Genomic DNA, 18,236 nt, shown 5'->3' on the forward strand with positions numbered 1-18,236 from the left:
CTAAATATAGACTCAGATGAAATGACATATAACCACATGCAATCAAAAACTTTCTTGAGAAAGTTTTCTAAAGCAGTTGCAAATTCAAAGTTTTTTTTTTAACTTTTCATATGCGTGAATGTTGTTGTTTGGCCTCTCAGAGAAACAAATCCTGTTTTCACTGGCACCGAACAAATGCAAGGAAAACTTAGGGGGAAAAAAATCCCCTGAAAAACAGTTTGTGGTGTGTGTGTGTGTGTGTGTGTGTGTGTGTGTGTGTGTCTGTGTGTGAGATTTGAACATTTCTGACTGATAAGGACACTGATAGTGAGTCCTCATGTTTAACGGTGATGGCTTCATTCTTTTTATACCAATAACATCCAAGACCGCAATAAAAAAACATTATACACAAAGGGATGCATTTTCATTATGAATTTGTTACATCAACTTATTTATACATTCAAGACTTGTAAATAAAGCTCCTGACAGATTTCTGTAGAATATCTAATGTTTCCAGTAACTCTCCTGCTGGGTGTCGCTCTCTGTGACGTCCTGATCCTGGTTTCAGTCACGAGCAAACATCTCAAACTGACAAACTGTCTGGGCCTCCTCCCCTGTAGATCCCAACCTTCCTCCTGCACCACACAGCCGCTGTCATGTTTGATGTTGTGAGATCAAACAGTCCCCAGGATATTTGATCGTGCATCGAGTGGGAGTGAGAGCTCGTAACTCGAGTGCGTGACTATAACCCCCCCGAACACAGCTCAGAGTGTGTGGGGTAGAGCTGTATAATCAGCCTCTGGGGACACAACCAGGATCTGAGCAGGGGACTTTATCCGTCAGATCAGGGACGACCAGACGAGGGGACGGGCCTATTCAAGAGAATGAAGCCAAAATGAATATTGTGAAGGTGGAACATCGAAATAACAAAATTTGAACGCTTCCTGAGAAAAGAGAGTGTCTAAGATGAAAAGGATCAATTTAAACTTTGATACATTTATCTTTGCACCTATAAAGATACGATTAAGATTAAGATACATTTATTTGTCCAAAACACAAGCACACTCATGCAAGGAGGGAAATTTAACCTCTGCCTTTAACCCATCTGGTGCAGGACACACAGAGCAGTGGGCAGCCATGTACGGCGCCCGGGGAGCAGATGTTGGGGGAGTAAGGTGCCTTGCTCAGGGGCACTAGACAGGGTAGGGAGAATCCTCTTGGATTTTTTTGACAGATCAATCCAGGTTCGTCTTTTTGTTGTTTCTCCGTGGAGTCGAACCAGAGACGAACCAGAGACCTTTTCTGCCCATAGTCCAAGTCCAAGAAGCTGACAACTTATTCTAGAGGCTGAGTGAAATAATGAATCACGACTGGGTGGATTTTCTTCCGAAGTGAATCAAAAATAAAGTAGAAAATGATGAATATAGTTCATATAATAAGTGCCATCCAAGCAAATACCCACAGTAATAAGACTTTTTTTGATTTGAGAAAGAGTTTTTCTTCCTGTGTGAGTCTGTGAAACTGCAGTTGTGAAGCAATCTGGTCTGGCGAGATGACTTCACAAACCAGTTTTAGCTCAGTGGCCGCACCACAAAACTCCTCCTCCGACTTGAGAAGAAGACCCCCCTAAGTGAGCAGCAGTCCCCTTCCCCTCTGAGAGGACATTAAATACCACCACCTGCTCCTCAGCATGGTGTCTTCTGGAAGACAGAACCTGGGTATGGCCTTGGCCTTCACCGGCTTCCTAGGGAGCATCGTCACCTGCGCTCTCCCCACGTGGAAAGTAACGGCGTTCATTGGCGCCAACATCGTCACTTCCCAGGTGATCTGGGAAGGATTGTGGATGAGCTGTGTGACGCAGAGCACAGGCCAGATGCGGTGCAAGGTCTATGACTCTCTCCTGGCCTTGCCCCGAGACCTGCAGGCCGCCAGAGCACTGGTCGTCCTCGCCATCATCACCGGGGTCTTTGGGATCGGGGGCAAGTGCACCAACTTTGTGTCGGAGAAAAGGAGAAAGGGCAAAGTGGCCATCGCTGCCGGGATCCTCTTCATCGTCGCTGGGGTCCTGGTGCTCATCCCCGTCAGTTGGACCGGGCACAACGTCGTTCGGGATTTCTACAACCCCGTCCTCATCGACGCTCAGAGGAGGGAGCTGGGGGCGTCGCTCTACGTCGGCTGGGCCTCTGCGGGGGGGCTGTTCCTGGGTGGGGGCCTCCTCTGCAGCTCCTGTCCCCCCAGAGGTGATAACGAGAACGACGTGAAGTACGCCGAGGCTGGCTCTGTGGAGAGCAGCCAGGCCGACGACTAGAGCGTCAGCAGGAGATAAGACAGAGAATCGATCGACCTTTCACCTCCTGTTTGTCCAATGAGGAAGAGCCAAGTGCCACCAGGTAGAATTTGGCTTGGAGCTTTTGCAGTGTGTGACTTGAAAACGTAAACCTTCTCAAAAGCCGGGGACCTTGTTAAATGTGTAGTTTTTGATTTCCTATATGAGATTATTCCATTGTTTTCTATTTTACGGTTTATTTGGGACATTTTCATACAGATTGACTTATATTTTTGGTTTATGTTGTTTATCAGTCCCAAATACTCACATTACATGTTCCCTATGACACGTGAGGTTCAGAACACGTGTGTTAAAAAACTGCATTACTGTGTATTTACATGGGAAATCTTCCAGTGCTGCTACTGAGCCTGATGCTCTGGATCCTCTTCCTCCATCGAACCAACTGGATATTGATGAGGAGGAGACTGATTCACGTTGTTTTCTGGCGTTTTCTCCAGATTTTGTTTTGTTGTTGTTGTCATGTGAATTGTTGCTTTGTTGTAAATCATCTTGAAGACGCATCTGAGATTACGTTTCCCAGTGAGAGGAACAGTTATAGTGACAAATGCCAAGAATCAGGTTTTTCAACTGTACTTGGAAGAATCCGTCCTAACGGTCTGTGAGAACGTGTTCTTCCTGCTGAAGAAACCGAGCTTCAGATAACTGTCACTCTGAAGGATAAACACTGTTTGTGTGTATATGAATTCTTCCCTCTTATTTATCTCTACAAGACAAAAAATCACTGTCTCCAGACGGAATGTAATACCTTACTGGAAGTCACCATATTTTTTTGTTCAAGTTTAATAAATGTTTCATTACAAAGTAAAGCGGCTGTGATTAGTTTTAAGTGTTTGTTGATATGTTATTGACAATTATAGGCTAACATCTATTTGAGAAACACACAAGTGAAGGTTTTAAATGAAAATAAATTAAGAAACTCATTTTATTTAAATAAAGATAAAATACAATATGGAAAAATATGCTTTCTTGGAGAAGTTATAATTTAATTCATGTGAAAATAATAAAACATATAAAACTGACTTATTTAATAGACTATTTGTGGTTGTAGCTTGACGACAATAATAATTATATTATATTAATAATAATTTTTTTTAAAATGATAGTTTGAGTAACCTGCTATTAGGCCAACATATTTGTTTTATGTAATGCATAAAACAGAAAATAATGACACCTAAAACTATCCCCCGAAGCTACAAGGACGGCGAGATTAAAGATTGTGTTGAGCCTGATTAAGGTAGGTTGGTAGTTTGTGCGTGTGTGTGTGTGAGTATGTTGTGTTTGTGTGTGTGGGACGAGGGTTTTGCATGTTGGAAACAGGTTTTTCTGCACTGTGGATGCTGCTAGAATGAAACTGGTTTATTGTGTTCTACATTACTCTCCTTTATTTTGTTACAGAAACACATTCTGCGCACACACACACACACACACACACACACACACACACACACACACACACACACACACACACACACACACACACACACACACACACACACACACACACACACACACACACACACGCACACGCACACACACACACACACACACACTGAGCACTGACCTCACTTACATTTATCTTTGAAACATATTACAACTCTTTTCATCACTTTCGGCTCAGTTCAGCGTTTCAGCAGAGAGATGGTTTGTGACGGGATCAAGACTTATTTTATTTTCTTATTATTCCTTCTGTTTTGACCAGTTTTTGTTGCTTCCAAAAATAATCTCTTGAAACAAAGGTAACAAGGGCGGGAGGAGATGATGTCACGGCTTCACAGCTCGTGCCCTCCTCCTTGTTTTGTCTGACACCCTCCTCCCCTTCCTCTTCCCTGTAGTCTAGGTGGTGCATCTCCACCTGTCGCCAGAAGCACGCAGGCAGCCGCTCAGGTGACAGAAGAGGCAGAGCATTCTCAGGTAGGAGAATAAAGAGAGGAGGGAGAGGAGGGAGAGGGGGAGGAGAGGACAGTAGTCAGGGATGTGAAGGGGGAGGGACAGTCGAGTGTAAACAAATGAACCGAGGCAGGTCTGAGACACACCTGGTGTCAAGTTAACGCTGGTGAAGACTGCGCCGACGAGAGAAAGAGTCGGAGAGACGAAGAGATGGAGGCGAACGAAAACTGCAACATCACAGGTTGACAAAGAGAAACTCAGAGGGAGAAACCAGACGGAAGAGAAGTGACCAGAGAGACCGGGGGTGGAAGCACGAGTCAAAACATCTGTGAGGATTGTTTCTCCAGCAGCTCCAGAGATCTTCCCGCCTCCTCAGCACCATGGCGTCCACGGGGATGCAGATGCTGGCCGCCGCCCTCTGCCTCCTGGGTTGGGCGGGGGTCATCCTCAGCTGCCTGCTGCCCATGTGGAGGGTCACCGCCTTCGTGGGCAGCACCATAGTCACCTCCCAGACCATCTGGGAGGGCATCTGGATGACCTGTGTGGTCCAGAGCACGGGCCAGATGTCGTGCAAGCCGTACGACTCCCTCCTGGCTCTCAGCGCTGACCTGCAAGCCGCCAGGGCGCTCACCGTCATCGCCATCGTCACAGGCGGCGCGGGCCTCATACTGGCCTTCATTGGTGGGAAGTGCACTCGCTTCTTGGATGAAGAAGATGGCGGCATTAAGGGCAAGGTGGCCTTGGCGGCAGGGGGAGTGCTGATCGCCACGGGGCTTCTGTGTTTGATTCCCACGTCTTGGGTGGCCGGGGCCGTGGTGAGGAAGTTCTACAGCGCCGCCAATGATGCTCAGCGGCGGGAGATCGGAGCCTGTCTCTACATCGGCTGGGGGGCGTCCATCCTGCTCATTCTGGGAGGGGGTTTGTTCATCAGCTCAACGTGCCCCCTCAAACCCAGTGACACAGACAAGAGCCCCTCAGTCCGCTACCTGGTGGTCCGCTCCTCCAACGGGTCCGGCAAGTCGGGTCCTCAGCCCAGCAGGGTGCCGTCGGCGAAGGCCCAGCCCGTCGCTGCGGCGTTTCCTCGCTCCCAAAGCTACGATGGGACGTCCACAAAGTCTCAGCTGCACAAGAGGCCTCCCTGGGAAGACGGGCCTGAGCCTGGCTCCAGGCACGAGTCCGAGAAATCCTGGGCGCCATCGACCAAATCTCAGATGAAGAGGCCGGAGTCGACCAAGTCTGAAGCGAGCGAGGCGCTGTCGACCAAGTCTCAGCTGAAACGAGCCGAACTGGACGAGACTTTATCGGAAAAGAGTGAAAATCCGGATGAATCCTCCAATCCAGCTAGAACATACCTATAATATGAACTGACCTACATTTATGCACAATGCAACTATGTTATCTTTACTAAGAGTGATTTAGATGTTCACCTGTTACACTGACGTTAGATGAGGTAGAATAGTCTTTGTCCTTCATCATGTTGTTTTGATTGAAGCGTGCTCTAATCCTGAAATAAAACAGGGGAAGTTACATTTGTCTTATTGTTAGAAAACAAGCTTCGTGAATTTAAAATCACCGGCATCGATGTTGACGTGTGAAGTTTGAAAAGCTAAGAGATTTTATATTACTCCTTAAATGCACTTGAAGAACATAAATCCATCCGTATACTTGTATCTTGTTTGTTTGTTTGACCTGACACAACCTGAATGCAACATTATCAAGGAAGCAACAACATGTTTAACTTCAACTTTGCATCCATGATTTTGAATTGTGAGCATCGATGTCTGAGCTCAGCTGATGAGCGACCCCTCGATGACAGACCCCACTTGTTGCAAATGAAGTTTAATTTACCCACAGCGGTAAAATTGTTATCATTCATGTGAGTTTTATTTTGTAAAGATTAAGATGTGATACTTTTTGGTGTGAAATGTGATTTTATGTTTTATTTTGTATGTTTACTTGCCAATAAACGACTGCAACGTGATCAGGTTGAGTCACAGCCCTTTTTATTTTTAACTACTAGTATCTGTAAACATTACAGATCCCCCTCTGGACTCTCGGTCCACTTCCTGGCTATTAAAATCCACAGGACAAACAGGTTTGACAGAGAGTGCGCTCACAGAGGAGCTGTGAAGTGTTGGAGGAGGGAGGGAACTATGTATTTGGAAAGAATTAAACTTGGGTTTCAGTGAGAAGATGCAGCAGCATCACTATTGAGTCATAATCCAACGCTGCTGGTCGTCAAAATGCAAAATACATTTTCCATTGTGAGGTTGATACACAACTTAAACCTGTATGAATGTTGTTTTTTTACTTAATACTGTAAAATATAAAAATTAAAGGAAAGAAAAAACTAAAAGAATAGAAGATACAATATATATATATATATATATATATATATATATATATATATATTGTGTATGGAGTAAAATAAACAAATAAGAAATGTTTGATGACTGACATTGGGTAAAGCACTTGACTACACTGATACCTTTGCTTCTCAGGTAGTTTTGAGAGACACCTCCATCTTGTGGTCGGAGACGGATCTACAGGTTTGTCTCTCTCTCCCTCATCCTTCTCCTGGATGATGAGCTTCATCCTTGCCTTTGTCCTTCAGGCAAACTGGGTATTTTGAAGTTCAAATGATTTTGTCTGCTTAGTGTGAAGAACACACACACACACACAGACACGCATAGTGTGTAGCAGTTTTCAGACATTTGCAAAATACAAATTAGCTGCTCCTAATTCTCCTTTATTTTTATAATCATTGTTGAAAGCATGCATCCATTTGGCTCTAAAATAGTTGCTTGAAGTAGTAAATTAAAAACATTCTCATGCTGGATGTTGTGATAATGTCACTGTTGCAATTTAAGTTAAAACATTTTTTCTTAAATGATAGTGGGTGATTTTAAAAGTCTAATGCACTTTTGTTCTTGTTCACCTGTAGATAATATCACTGCAGCATGATTGATTGTTAATGACGTAAAATTGTTTTCTCCAAATGACCAAACCTGCTGGACAGGATTACATTTTTCCGCCCTGTAAGTTAATATGTACTATGATGCATATTCGGGTTCAGGTATCGAGTTTCTACAAAAGTTTATCAGGAAAGATGAAATACTTGGAGGATGTTGTAGTTTTCTCTGTATTTGAGATAAATGCATTTCACGGACACGATAGGAAGCAAGAAGGATTTTATAAACATCAACGAAACAAACTGAAGATATCGACACAAACAGCAGGACAACATCAGCAACACAGACACACAGAGACATGTACAATCACTGCTGCTATGAAATAACAAAATAACTTGAGGTTAAAAATCATATGAACTTGCATCATTTCTTTTATCACTTCAAAACAAACCCACATGTCTACAGATGCAACTTGAATCCCCTTATAGAACAAGAAAACAAACAATATTTACAAGTTCCCAACAAAGGTAAACCTCAAGAACACGTGTGATGTTATTAAAGGATTTATAGCACAAATAAATATGTTTAAAGATGCAAACTGCAGAACAATGTTTTGTTAGAAAGAAAACAACATTTCTACTTGAACGTCCCACACAATAGAAAAGTAAGCCGCACTCAATGATAACCCCGTCATTACGGCAATAATGAACCAATCAGTGATCAATGTTTAGTCCAGAGCGACGTCAGTGTCCAAATAAACAAACACGTAGAATCTCTGGCCGAAACATTTTTTGATCAGCCGCTCCCTTTTTAAGAATGTGATGAGTGAGTTTCGTAGAGAAAAGGTTCACTCACATCTTTATGAAACCAAACACACACTCTACTGGCAGAACTATGGAACATGTGAATCACTGATATCCAAGTTAAATCAAATCTCCTGTTCACAAAAAGGTCAAACAATAATGGATATCATAGTGTTAATCTAAGGGGAAAAACAATGAGAGTCTATCTGTAGTGATTGTCTCCAACTCAAACCCTGAGAGAAAAAAAACAAAGAAGAAAATAATAAGGCGGCCGTCAACCTGAAACTGATAGAAACTCTGAAGCTGAGACACAAGAGCAAGATATCATATAAAACCTCAGTAACTCAAATCACAACCATACAAAATAAAGTTCAAGGCACATCAACAGTCTAGAGTACAAAAAAACAAAAACTTGAAAAGGCATAGTATTAAAATAGTATGTTACACGTATGTTAACTACTATGAAGAAGCACTAGAAACTATAAACAAAGGCACCAGTGTGCTGTTTTCAATTAAGGCCGTTCATGACCGAAACAGCAAAACAACTAATTAAATTCAAATATCAAAACACTGAATTCAACATTTTTATGGAGTCGTCACCTCTTGACACTGTTCCTGCAAACACACACACTCAACAAATCTTGACAAGCTCCCATTAGATATCACTGACTAGGAGTTATCTACACATCTGCCAAGGAGTTTCCATCACTGCCCACTTGTCTGCTGGTTGGATTACGTAGAAACTAGAAAACATCTTTACATGAAACTCTGTATAAGGAAGTGACATGGGTCCTAGATCCAGGAATCTTATATTTCACTTTTTTAGCATTTGCAAAATAAGGCGTTGTTCAGATATTCCCCAGAGTTCCCAGTGCACTTCACGGGTCTTGATGAAAAGATTCAGGCACATTGACAGGACCAATACCTTGGCAGCCATTCTAGTTCATGTATATTTAGTTTTCAAAGATAACTTCAACCGTGGTTTTTTACAGGCAGAATCAGAAATGTTTGAGAAACACTTTTCTGGTATGAAAGAAAATGACCAAAATGTAACTAATGCACAAAATCCTCTGGTTATTTTTAACTATTTGAAATGGTCTCCACCATGAAATGATCATTCCCTGAATTACATCTGATGAAGGGTGTAAAGCCAGTATCTGAAAAGAACAACAAAGTGAAATACAGTGAATCCCTGTCCCATCGTGTTGTTAAGGCATCGCTGTGTAACGTGTCATTAAGGCGTGAGTCTATATCGGAGTATCCCTTAAAACCACACAAAAAACATCATCAAATAAAAACCCACTCATAAATCCATCTTCAGCACCAAATACTGAATCAGTGTGAGATACATGGCTCTCACCACCGCGTGCTTTGCATATGAAAGAAATATTAAAGGTGCCGTAGTGTAAGAGGTGGCAACAGCCGAGCGTGGCAGACTGACACTTTGCTGTTGAGGATTTAGTCTTTCAGAAACACAGAGTCTAGATGCGTGTATGTTTGTGTCTGTTAGTTTCAGCCAGGTAAAAAAACGACCTAAGAAAATAGTGAATCACATCAGCCGGTGTCCTCGTCCCTTGTCATCTGAGCAGGATGAGGATCAGACTTCTTCAAAGTAGGCCATCTGAGACATGTACGCAGAGTTTCTCTGTGAAAAAAAACAAGACTAATGAGAGAAGAGAACATGAGGCGGAAACCAGTGTGAAGAAATGTGCTTTTAGGATACGATGAGAAATTAGATGGTCACCGGTAACTACTGATGTGATTAATATCTTTCATTTCACATGTTTAAACTTCATTCAGATTCCTTTGGAACAGTCACTACAGGATTCACGTTATCGATCGAGCCTTTTCAGAACGACCTCCCTGAGGAGAGAAGGGCTGACGAGCTCTTTATCCTTTTTTAAGTCTCTCTGGACACACACGCACACATTTGTTTAAGTCTCAGAACTTGACGTCTGAATTCACTTTCAACTTTTTAAGGCTCTTTAAACTTTTACTTTCCAAGTTAATGAAGTTCTTTTTTTATTTTGGCTGTGATCTGAATGACTATTGTAAAGATGTTCAAATATCTTGTTCTATTTTACTCATTTCAGCTATCGTACTTTTATTTTTATATTAGTGACCTGTTGTCTAATCTTCTTACTGCTTTTAATCCTTTCCTATTGTTACAAAAAACAAACAGTACAACAGGATATTCAACAGCGTAGCTCTGTAATGGCACTTTTTCCTCATTTAATTTTGAGAGGGATATTTTCGGTACTACAAACATGAAGTCTAATGTTACAAGGCAGTCAGACATTAAACTGCGTTGTTCTTGTGAACCCATTATTATGTAACGCTAGACAGGAGAACAATTAGTACTTTTATCGACCATAAGCTCAAACAGTGAGTAAGAACACTAAGAAGAGGATGTGGTGAGGGGATGGTACATACGTTGCTGTGAGGTATGTAGACGGGCTCCTGAACGTATCCCCTGGCCTCGCTCTGGAGGCTGTAGAGTCCGGCCTGCTGCTGCTGCTCCTCCAGCTTCAGAGACTCGATCTCTGTCTTTAGCTCCTTCAGCTGATCCTGCAGGTGTTTGCTCTTCTCCATATACTCCAGCCTGTATTAACGGCAGATATTACAATGATAAGGAGGCGCAGCCAAAACTCTATTTCCAAAGTGTTGCTGCGGAGGGGGGCGGGGAGGGGGTTAAACTCCAGCTCACCTCTCTCTCTCAATCTCCATGGACAGACGTTTCATGTCAGAGTCCTTGAAGTCGAGACGTGTGGATGCTGACTCGTAGGAGAAGTCGGCTGCTTCGGGAGGAGCAGGTGGAGCAGAGTACGCTGGTATGAGCTGGAGAAAAGTCAAACACGTGTCTAGTATGTGCATAAAGCCATAAAGGTAAAGGACATTTAACACAGTACTAAATGTTGACACACAAAGACACGTGTGCTTGCATTTCACACATATATACGGTGATAACTGTCTAAACAAGCTGCCTATTCCACAAAGATAAAATAACAAAGGCTTGACAGAGAGTGGCCTCCATCACGTACAGGGTAAGTGGTTTTGGTGATATCCAGCAGCTTCTGCTTGGCTCTCCGCTCTGCGTCCTTCGCCTCCGTCAGGTCCTGTTTCAGATGATCTGACTCCTTCAACCTGGAAACAGAGGTTTGGTTAGTTCAAGGCTTCTGAAACACAGTAAGCCTTGCATTAAGCAACAGTAAATACGTTTTACTGGACAACTAGAATTACATTTGACACTACATCTGCTGTAGGAGGCTGTGACACAGAGCTGACACAAAGAAAATCGTTCTTCTTGTGAATCAGAGGAGGAAAATGCCACATATTTAAAATGTGAAAATGTAGAACATATAGAAGTGAAATTAACCATTGGTTTGTGGGATAGTATTTATATTGGATGCAATTTCTAGCCTTCTATTAGAAAGGAAAGAAAAATAGAAAACTCAATATACAAAGACATGTTGGGGGGTGTACCCCTGTAGTCTGGTCATCATCACTTCTGGAATTACAAATTACATTTCTTACCGAATTTTTGACCAGCCTGTTAGTGGTCAAGTTGCATTGTGGATAATGTCGACGCCAGGTTTTGAAAAGGAACAAAAATGTGTGGCATAAAACCTGATTCTGAGGAGTTCACTCATTGCATTTACATTCAGAGAAACAAGCTGACTTGGGTTATCAGGGAATGTGTTTACATGCACTGCAGTAACCTCGTTGTTGTAAATCTGCAAGTACTTGCGGCAAGTCACTCATTAGATTCCTTCCCTGCCAATGACTCTAAAAGATAAAAGACTCTGTCGTGACATCCTTACTTTTTATGATGTGTGTGTCTGAGTTGGAGCAGTCATCTGTCAGTTTTCTTAATGCGTCCAACTGCTCCAACTCAGACACACACATCATAGAAAGTAATTGATGTTTCTGAATTTAACAGATAGTCACATTTTCATCACAGAGATCAACTTATTAAGACCTCAAAAGGAGTATTCTGTGTTAAATTTCAGTTTCAGTCAAAATTTTGAATCGTTACAAAGACAAAGCCGCTCCACTGTAGCTTTCCCCATTTGCAGTCTTTAGTCGTTCACATGCAGGCTTAGAAAAAGCTGTTAATCGTTATCGGTTATTCTCCTGGAGAAATCAGGACTAAACCAGGTTTCATATTTATATAAGAGATAAATATTTAAAACATTATCCCATTTGATTGTAAACTTCTCTTTACATTTTATGGACTATTTTTACATTTCCCTTAAATTTTTCTATTTAAGGTATTTCGGCAAATCAACTTGCTTATTTGTTTCTTCTTTATAATTACTGATTATGTGTAATTATCTTAAAACAATTGCATTTTATGTATTCATAGCAAAGTGAGGTAATGATTAACTGATTCCATACCTCCTCTCGGACTGCTCCACCAGTTTGACAGCCAGCTGCTCGGCCTCCCTCATCTTCTGCTCCATCAGTCTTTTCTCCTCCTTGGTCTTCATGGCGGTGACCTCTAACCTCTGTCTCTCATGCTCAGCATCTGCAGCCTTGTGGGCCAGGAGCTTCGCCTCCTCTTCGGCTATCTGGGCCTTCTCTGCCAGCAGGTCCGCGGTCTCCTCAGATCGCAGCTGGAGAAAATGAATTGTAACATTCAAAAGGATTAATACAAGGTGGAAATCGGGGCTCAGCATAATGCTCAGTTATTATTTCATGTCCAAGATAACTCTCTCACCAGTGCCTCGTTGGACAGTCGCGCCTCGTCTTGTAGCTGGAAAAGTCTTCGTTCCATCTCCTCTTTTGCGCGTTCCGCTTCCTCCCTCATCTGTTTTTCCCGTGCCAGGATCTGACGCTCCATCTAGAAAGCACATTAATGACAAATAACCATGATCAAAGCATTATAACTGCAGTTTGTGTATGAAAAGTGTACAGCTCATTTATTAGTGGAGTGGAGAGCGCGCTGACCTTCTTTCGGGCCTTCTCCTCTTTAGCTTGAGCCTTCATCTGCTGCACTTCAATAGAGTCCACCTTCCTTCTCCTCATGAATAGATCATGGTTACCGATGCACAGCTGCAGGATCTAAACACAAAGCAGCAACGTGTTAGTTTGTAAAATATTAATGTAACTCTGTTATAATTGTTAAACAAGAACGAACAGGTCAACCAACCAGCTTGTTCACACGTAGTTGAGATGAGTAGAACTTGAAGACCTCTTTCTTCTTGTCCAGGGGTTTGATTGTGAACTGCAAAAGTTGCAAAGTTAAACATTTGTGCCTTTACAACAGTATAGCTAACTGGCTGAGTGAAGGGTTGCAGGTTTCACAAACATCTATATTTGTCTGCAAGATAGTGATGAGTGAAGAAAAATAAATAAATAAATAGCACCTTCCATAATGTATTTTTTTTTGTAGTCTAGCATAAAAAATATTATCTTTGCAGCATATGTCCTTAAAATGAAATTCCAATCTGCTTAAACTGGTAAAAAACCTTGAAGCAGCAGGATGTCTCATTTTTCTACTTCTCCCACAGTGACAGGCAGAAAAAAATGCAATAGTGTCAACTGTCTGTCTGAGATACATTTACCTCCTTCTCACTGTAAGAGATGTTGCGGATGTCGCTCCAGGGAAAAGACTTGTTCGGGTTGAGTTTGCTGTTGGGGCTGTAGATGTGAAGACCCTGAGCATCCACTCCAAGCAACAGGTCGGTGTCCCTTTTATTTTGCTGTCAATGTAACACGAAAGTCATTTTTCAGATTGTATTTTTCACAACACAATGTTTTATTTACCTAAGGAACCTCGAGGTTCAGCTATTCACACTCACAGTGATGGCGAAGTAGCTGACACCATACATCTCCAGGTCCTGAGCGATCTTCAGGTATTCCATCTCTGCCTCATCCCTGTACAGATGATGTCAAAACAAATAGGAAAAGACACATTCAACAATAATACATTCATGTCCTCCGTGCGCTTCAACTGTAATATGTGTTCAAGGTTTCTTTAGGAAGCTGGATCCGGGATGTGGGTGGTTTGTGTTTGGGGTAGTTTTATTTTATTTTATTCATTTATGTTATTTTATTTTATTTCCCTGTGATTTTATTACATACATATGTTATTGTTTTTGTATTAATGACCTATTGTATATTTGTGTTTGTTTATTTAATATTTTCATATATATATATATTTTTTCTATTTTATTATTTGACTTATTCCTAGTTATTATTTTTCCTTTATTGTTTACCTTTGTGTGTCTATATACATTGACAGGTATGAGTACATGTGAATATATATGTTGTTATTGATTACTGTAACATTGATCTGTACCTTGCTACATTTCTCAGTAAAATAAAAAGTTGATCACAAAAAAAAACAATAATACATTCATCACACACTGACTTCTTCTCTCAGTGTGTAAATGTGTTAACGTGCCTCCTGGGTCATTTCCTACCTGGCGATGCCTCTGTGCTCCGCGTACCAAGCGGTGATCTTCTCCTCCCACATGTCAGCTGTCATTTGATATTGCATCAGAACCTGAGATACACACACACACAGGATCACAGGAAAAAAATCTTAGATAATATACACAAGCAGCCATTATGTTTTGTGGATAGTCAGATGCACAGGGTCATGTAAACTCACCCTTTTCGGCAGAAGCTCATCTTGTGCCAGGAAGCCTGGCTTGTGAAAGTTTGGGTCATAGTCGCCGTACTGTGATTGAGATTGAGGGAAGACAGAGAAATATGGATGTTAATGTTGCACATGTGCACAACTTTAAATATATACAACAAATTGAGCACAACACTGGGCTTGAACATTGTTAGAAACATTTTGAATAACGCAAGTACACGAGTCAACATAAGAAACAACAGGTCTAGTTATTTTAAGACATTGTAATGAGAATTGCATCAGTGAAGATCCCTGAATTTCAGCTGGACGTCGATTGACTAAATGTTTTGAGATGTAAGTGAGACAATAATCTCTAATATGCAGCCAGAATTCAAATGACAAATAAGGGACCATTAACTTTCAATAGCCTTGCACGGATCTCTTACCTTGGCTTGGACAGCGTATGATGCCAGGAGAACAGATGCTTCAGGGGAACAGAATATCTCTTCATCCAGTATCTGTTTTTTCACCTAAAAAAAAAAAATGACAACATTATTTAATTTTCTAAAACATGTGCATCTCAAGGAGAGTTTGCATTTGCATATATAAGACTAAAGGTTATTTAAATTAAATGATTCTATTACCTGTAAGAAGAAGAGGTGCTGAGTAATTTCTTGGACCAGTTCCTCTTCTACTTTTTCTGGGAAGAATTTGGCGAGGAAACTAAATGTTATGGGAGAGTCCTTGGGAACCTCCTGGTCCAAGACCTTGATGAACAAATAAACAAAAAGGGGGGAAAGAGTAGATCAAAAATGCGAGACTGTTTTTCTATAAGGCTGCAGTCTCACAAATCTCACAAAAAGATTTCATGTCCTGATCAATATCTGCAATTAAATATGAGCATCACGCAGAACAATTACTTGATTTACTGACAATTGATCCACAAATTAAGAAATCAATTAAATAACATTAGCCCTCTCTGGCTGCTCAGCATTGTAAACTGACAAGCATTGAACTAAACATTTCGAAGATGTTGTCTAGTAATCTTGGAAAATGTTAGGATTCATTGTTGGATTAGAAAAATAATCCATGGATTTAAATGATTATGAAAAACAATCCTCAGTTACAGTCCTAGAATCCAAAATTTTGGGTAAAATACAAATAATCTGCATTCTGCTAAATATATTCGCCTCCTTGTGTCTGAAATATCGTTCAAGTCACGAAAAGTTTCTAGACAGTTTGACCTTCACGAGTTCACTTGTCTCCTCACCCGTTTGTCAGGTTTCAGCCAGGCGTACGTGTCCTTCACTGTGTATCTGAGTCCAAAGAACCAGGTCTCCCTCAAACCCACCGTGCGACACACCAGGTCGAACAAGTCTTTACCTTTCCACTTCACCTGGAAAAAAAACAGAAAGCAGCAAAGAGACCAATGAGTTGAAAGGCTGCAAGGTAACGTGTTGACTTGTTTCTACTAATAACTCAAACTAAAAGAATGTCACTTTCAACTTCAAACGACTGAGTTTTCCTGCAGTGTGCTGGTTTGAGGAGTGAAGACCTCTATCAACATGAACAATGATTAAACCTTAGTCAAAATCATACATTAAATACAGGGGGAAAGCAGAGACACTGTGTTTTGCACATCATATGAGATATTGTGGCTTTTGTAAAGGCAACCAAAACTGTTGGAACAATAAATAAAAACTACACAAGAAGCCTCACTTCAGTTTTATTGCCTAAAACCTTTGCACTGTGCTGTTCATATCATTAAATGTGCAGGACATTCCAAACTTAATGTGGACAAATAAATTGTTCCAAACTTACAAATGCATGCACATAATATAGTTATACATTGATCTGGACATGGAACCGAGGACTCTGTGGGAGAGCTGGCTGTCCACTAACCAGAGGGTGAGTGGACCAATCTGTGGCTCCATATGACCAAGTGCCCTTGGGCCAGATACAGAAGCCCAGCAGTGTGGGAATGATGTGTAATAAAAAGTGATTATAGCAAAGCTGTGTCAAGCTGCACCTCAATATGCTCCGGGAATTCGGTCAGAAACCATCTTGAATAGTTAGAAAGGGGGATACAAATTCCTCGATCTGCAGCAATAATGATCGTGTCCTCCCACACTTGTGACTAGGGTTGCAAAATTCCGGGAATTAACGGGAATATATACGGGAATTAAAAGGAATAAACAGGAATTAACGGGAATAAACTGGAAATGTTGTGGATAATTTATACTAACTGTATTTACCTTGTCATATACAGACATAAATATAAACATTTTGTTTTGTCATAGGCTGATTTGAGCCTATGACAAAGGTCAGTCTTAACATAGGTCTTTGCACAGTATTTGCTAATGTACACAGCCTTTCCTTCTACATTGGATGGGGTGAAATGTCTCCACACATGAGATAGTGCACGTGGTATTGTTCTGTAGAATAAGATGAGAAAAAAGTTTGTAAAAAAAACACTAATGCAATGCCAGAGATATAAATAGTTAGCCAAACAATTGCAATCGTCTGTAAACATATTTTACAATTAATGGATAAATTAATGGAAATAGGCTAGATGAACAGATGAACAATCTTCAATCAGCATTATAAACAAACCAACAAGCAGACAGACGGGTTGACACTTCTTTGGCGGATGTAGAAACTATGAACATGCTGTTTATATAATAAATGTGTAGGACATTTCAGGACATTCAAACATGCCTTTGTATCACCTTGTTATGTCTGGTGCATGTGATTTAGTTTTGTTTTGGCTCTAATGTATTTTTAACAGCTCTTTGTTGTGTTGTGTGAAACACTTTGTGAGTCTGTTTTGTGAAAAGTGCTCTATTAAATCAACTTTACAGACTCACATACACAAAACAAGCCAAGGATATGTGTTTATTTATTGATCTGGACGTGGAAATGATCGCCCACACACAGACAGGTGATCATTTCATATCACAGATCCTCACCTCACAGCTGAACTCCATCTCAGCGTCCATGGTGATCACTTTGACTTTGAAAGTCTTGGGCTGCTTCTTCTTTAAACCCAGGATTGACATTTTGAGGGTTTAGCTGTCAAAATAAACCTGTGGAGAAATAACAACAATGCTTTTCAGGAACACAAACACACAACATCAAACCAGAACAGAGATGGAGGCTGCTGATAAATAAATGTTTTAAACTTCAGGAGGGGAGCATCTGTCCTGACAGGGACATGTCAGTGGATGGTGGACATCTCCCATCAGGCAACACGAATAAACACAGATACGTGCGTTCATTATTTGTTTAACTCAACGTGTATTTGTATTTAAATAATAAAAAGCACAGGAGGCCAGTTACCAGGGAGGAAAGTGAGAAACTTCTGCCGTCCAACGAGGCTCGGATGAGGCTGGGCTGCTTTTCTGTTGTTGGGGGGGCGCAGAGCGATGCTAAGCTAACGGGTGCTAGCTTCGCGGCTAGGCTACCAAAACGCACCAAAACAAGTTGTAAAAAGCGCGTAACTTGGGATTCTCCATGTCGGAACCCGCCGGGCGAACCGAGCCTGTGCGTTAGAACCTGTTCCTCACACAGAGACACGGAGACAATGTCCCCAGGGAGGACGGGAGCGGAGGGGTTTAGCTTGTTAGCTCCGCAGGACTTTCCAGGAGAGTTTTTGTTTTGACCCTGCAGGTTGGAACAGGAACTGCAGCCGGGGACGCGGCCCACTGCGCATGTGCGTGAAT

General features: G+C 41.5%; 2 protein-coding genes across 2 annotated transcripts; one reads left to right on the plus strand and one right to left on the minus strand.

Annotated features, from left to right (window-relative positions):
• Window positions 1-1,669: 1,669 nt before the first annotated feature.
• Window positions 1,670-5,571, plus strand: LOC133019119 (uncharacterized). Its single transcript, XM_061085481.1, has 2 exons — window positions 1,670-2,139; window positions 4,590-5,571. Exons 1-2 carry the CDS (start codon window positions 1,670-1,672, stop codon window positions 5,569-5,571), a joined length of 1,452 nt encoding a protein of 483 aa, XP_060941464.1.
• A 1,816-nt stretch (window positions 5,572-7,387) lies between these two features.
• Window positions 7,388-18,152, minus strand: nf2b (NF2, moesin-ezrin-radixin like (MERLIN) tumor suppressor b). The gene is made up of 17 exons (XM_061085480.1): window positions 17,854-18,152; window positions 17,484-17,600; window positions 15,785-15,910; window positions 15,159-15,281; window positions 14,961-15,044; window positions 14,548-14,616; window positions 14,357-14,439; window positions 13,733-13,808; window positions 13,496-13,633; window positions 13,081-13,155; window positions 12,879-12,992; window positions 12,649-12,771; window positions 12,327-12,544; window positions 10,970-11,072; window positions 10,636-10,766; window positions 10,362-10,530; window positions 7,388-9,573 (listed from the first exon to the last, which is right to left on the minus strand). The coding sequence occupies exons 2-17, from the start codon at window positions 17,571-17,573 to the stop codon at window positions 9,526-9,528; spliced, it is 1,770 nt and encodes a 589-aa protein (XP_060941463.1). The 5' UTR covers window positions 17,574-17,600; window positions 17,854-18,152; the 3' UTR covers window positions 7,388-9,525.
• Between the last annotated feature and the right edge of the window lie 84 nt (window positions 18,153-18,236).

This window comes from Limanda limanda, chromosome 14 (assembly GCF_963576545.1).
Source record: "Limanda limanda chromosome 14, fLimLim1.1, whole genome shotgun sequence".
Taxonomy (NCBI): Eukaryota; Metazoa; Chordata; class Actinopteri; order Pleuronectiformes; family Pleuronectidae; genus Limanda; species Limanda limanda.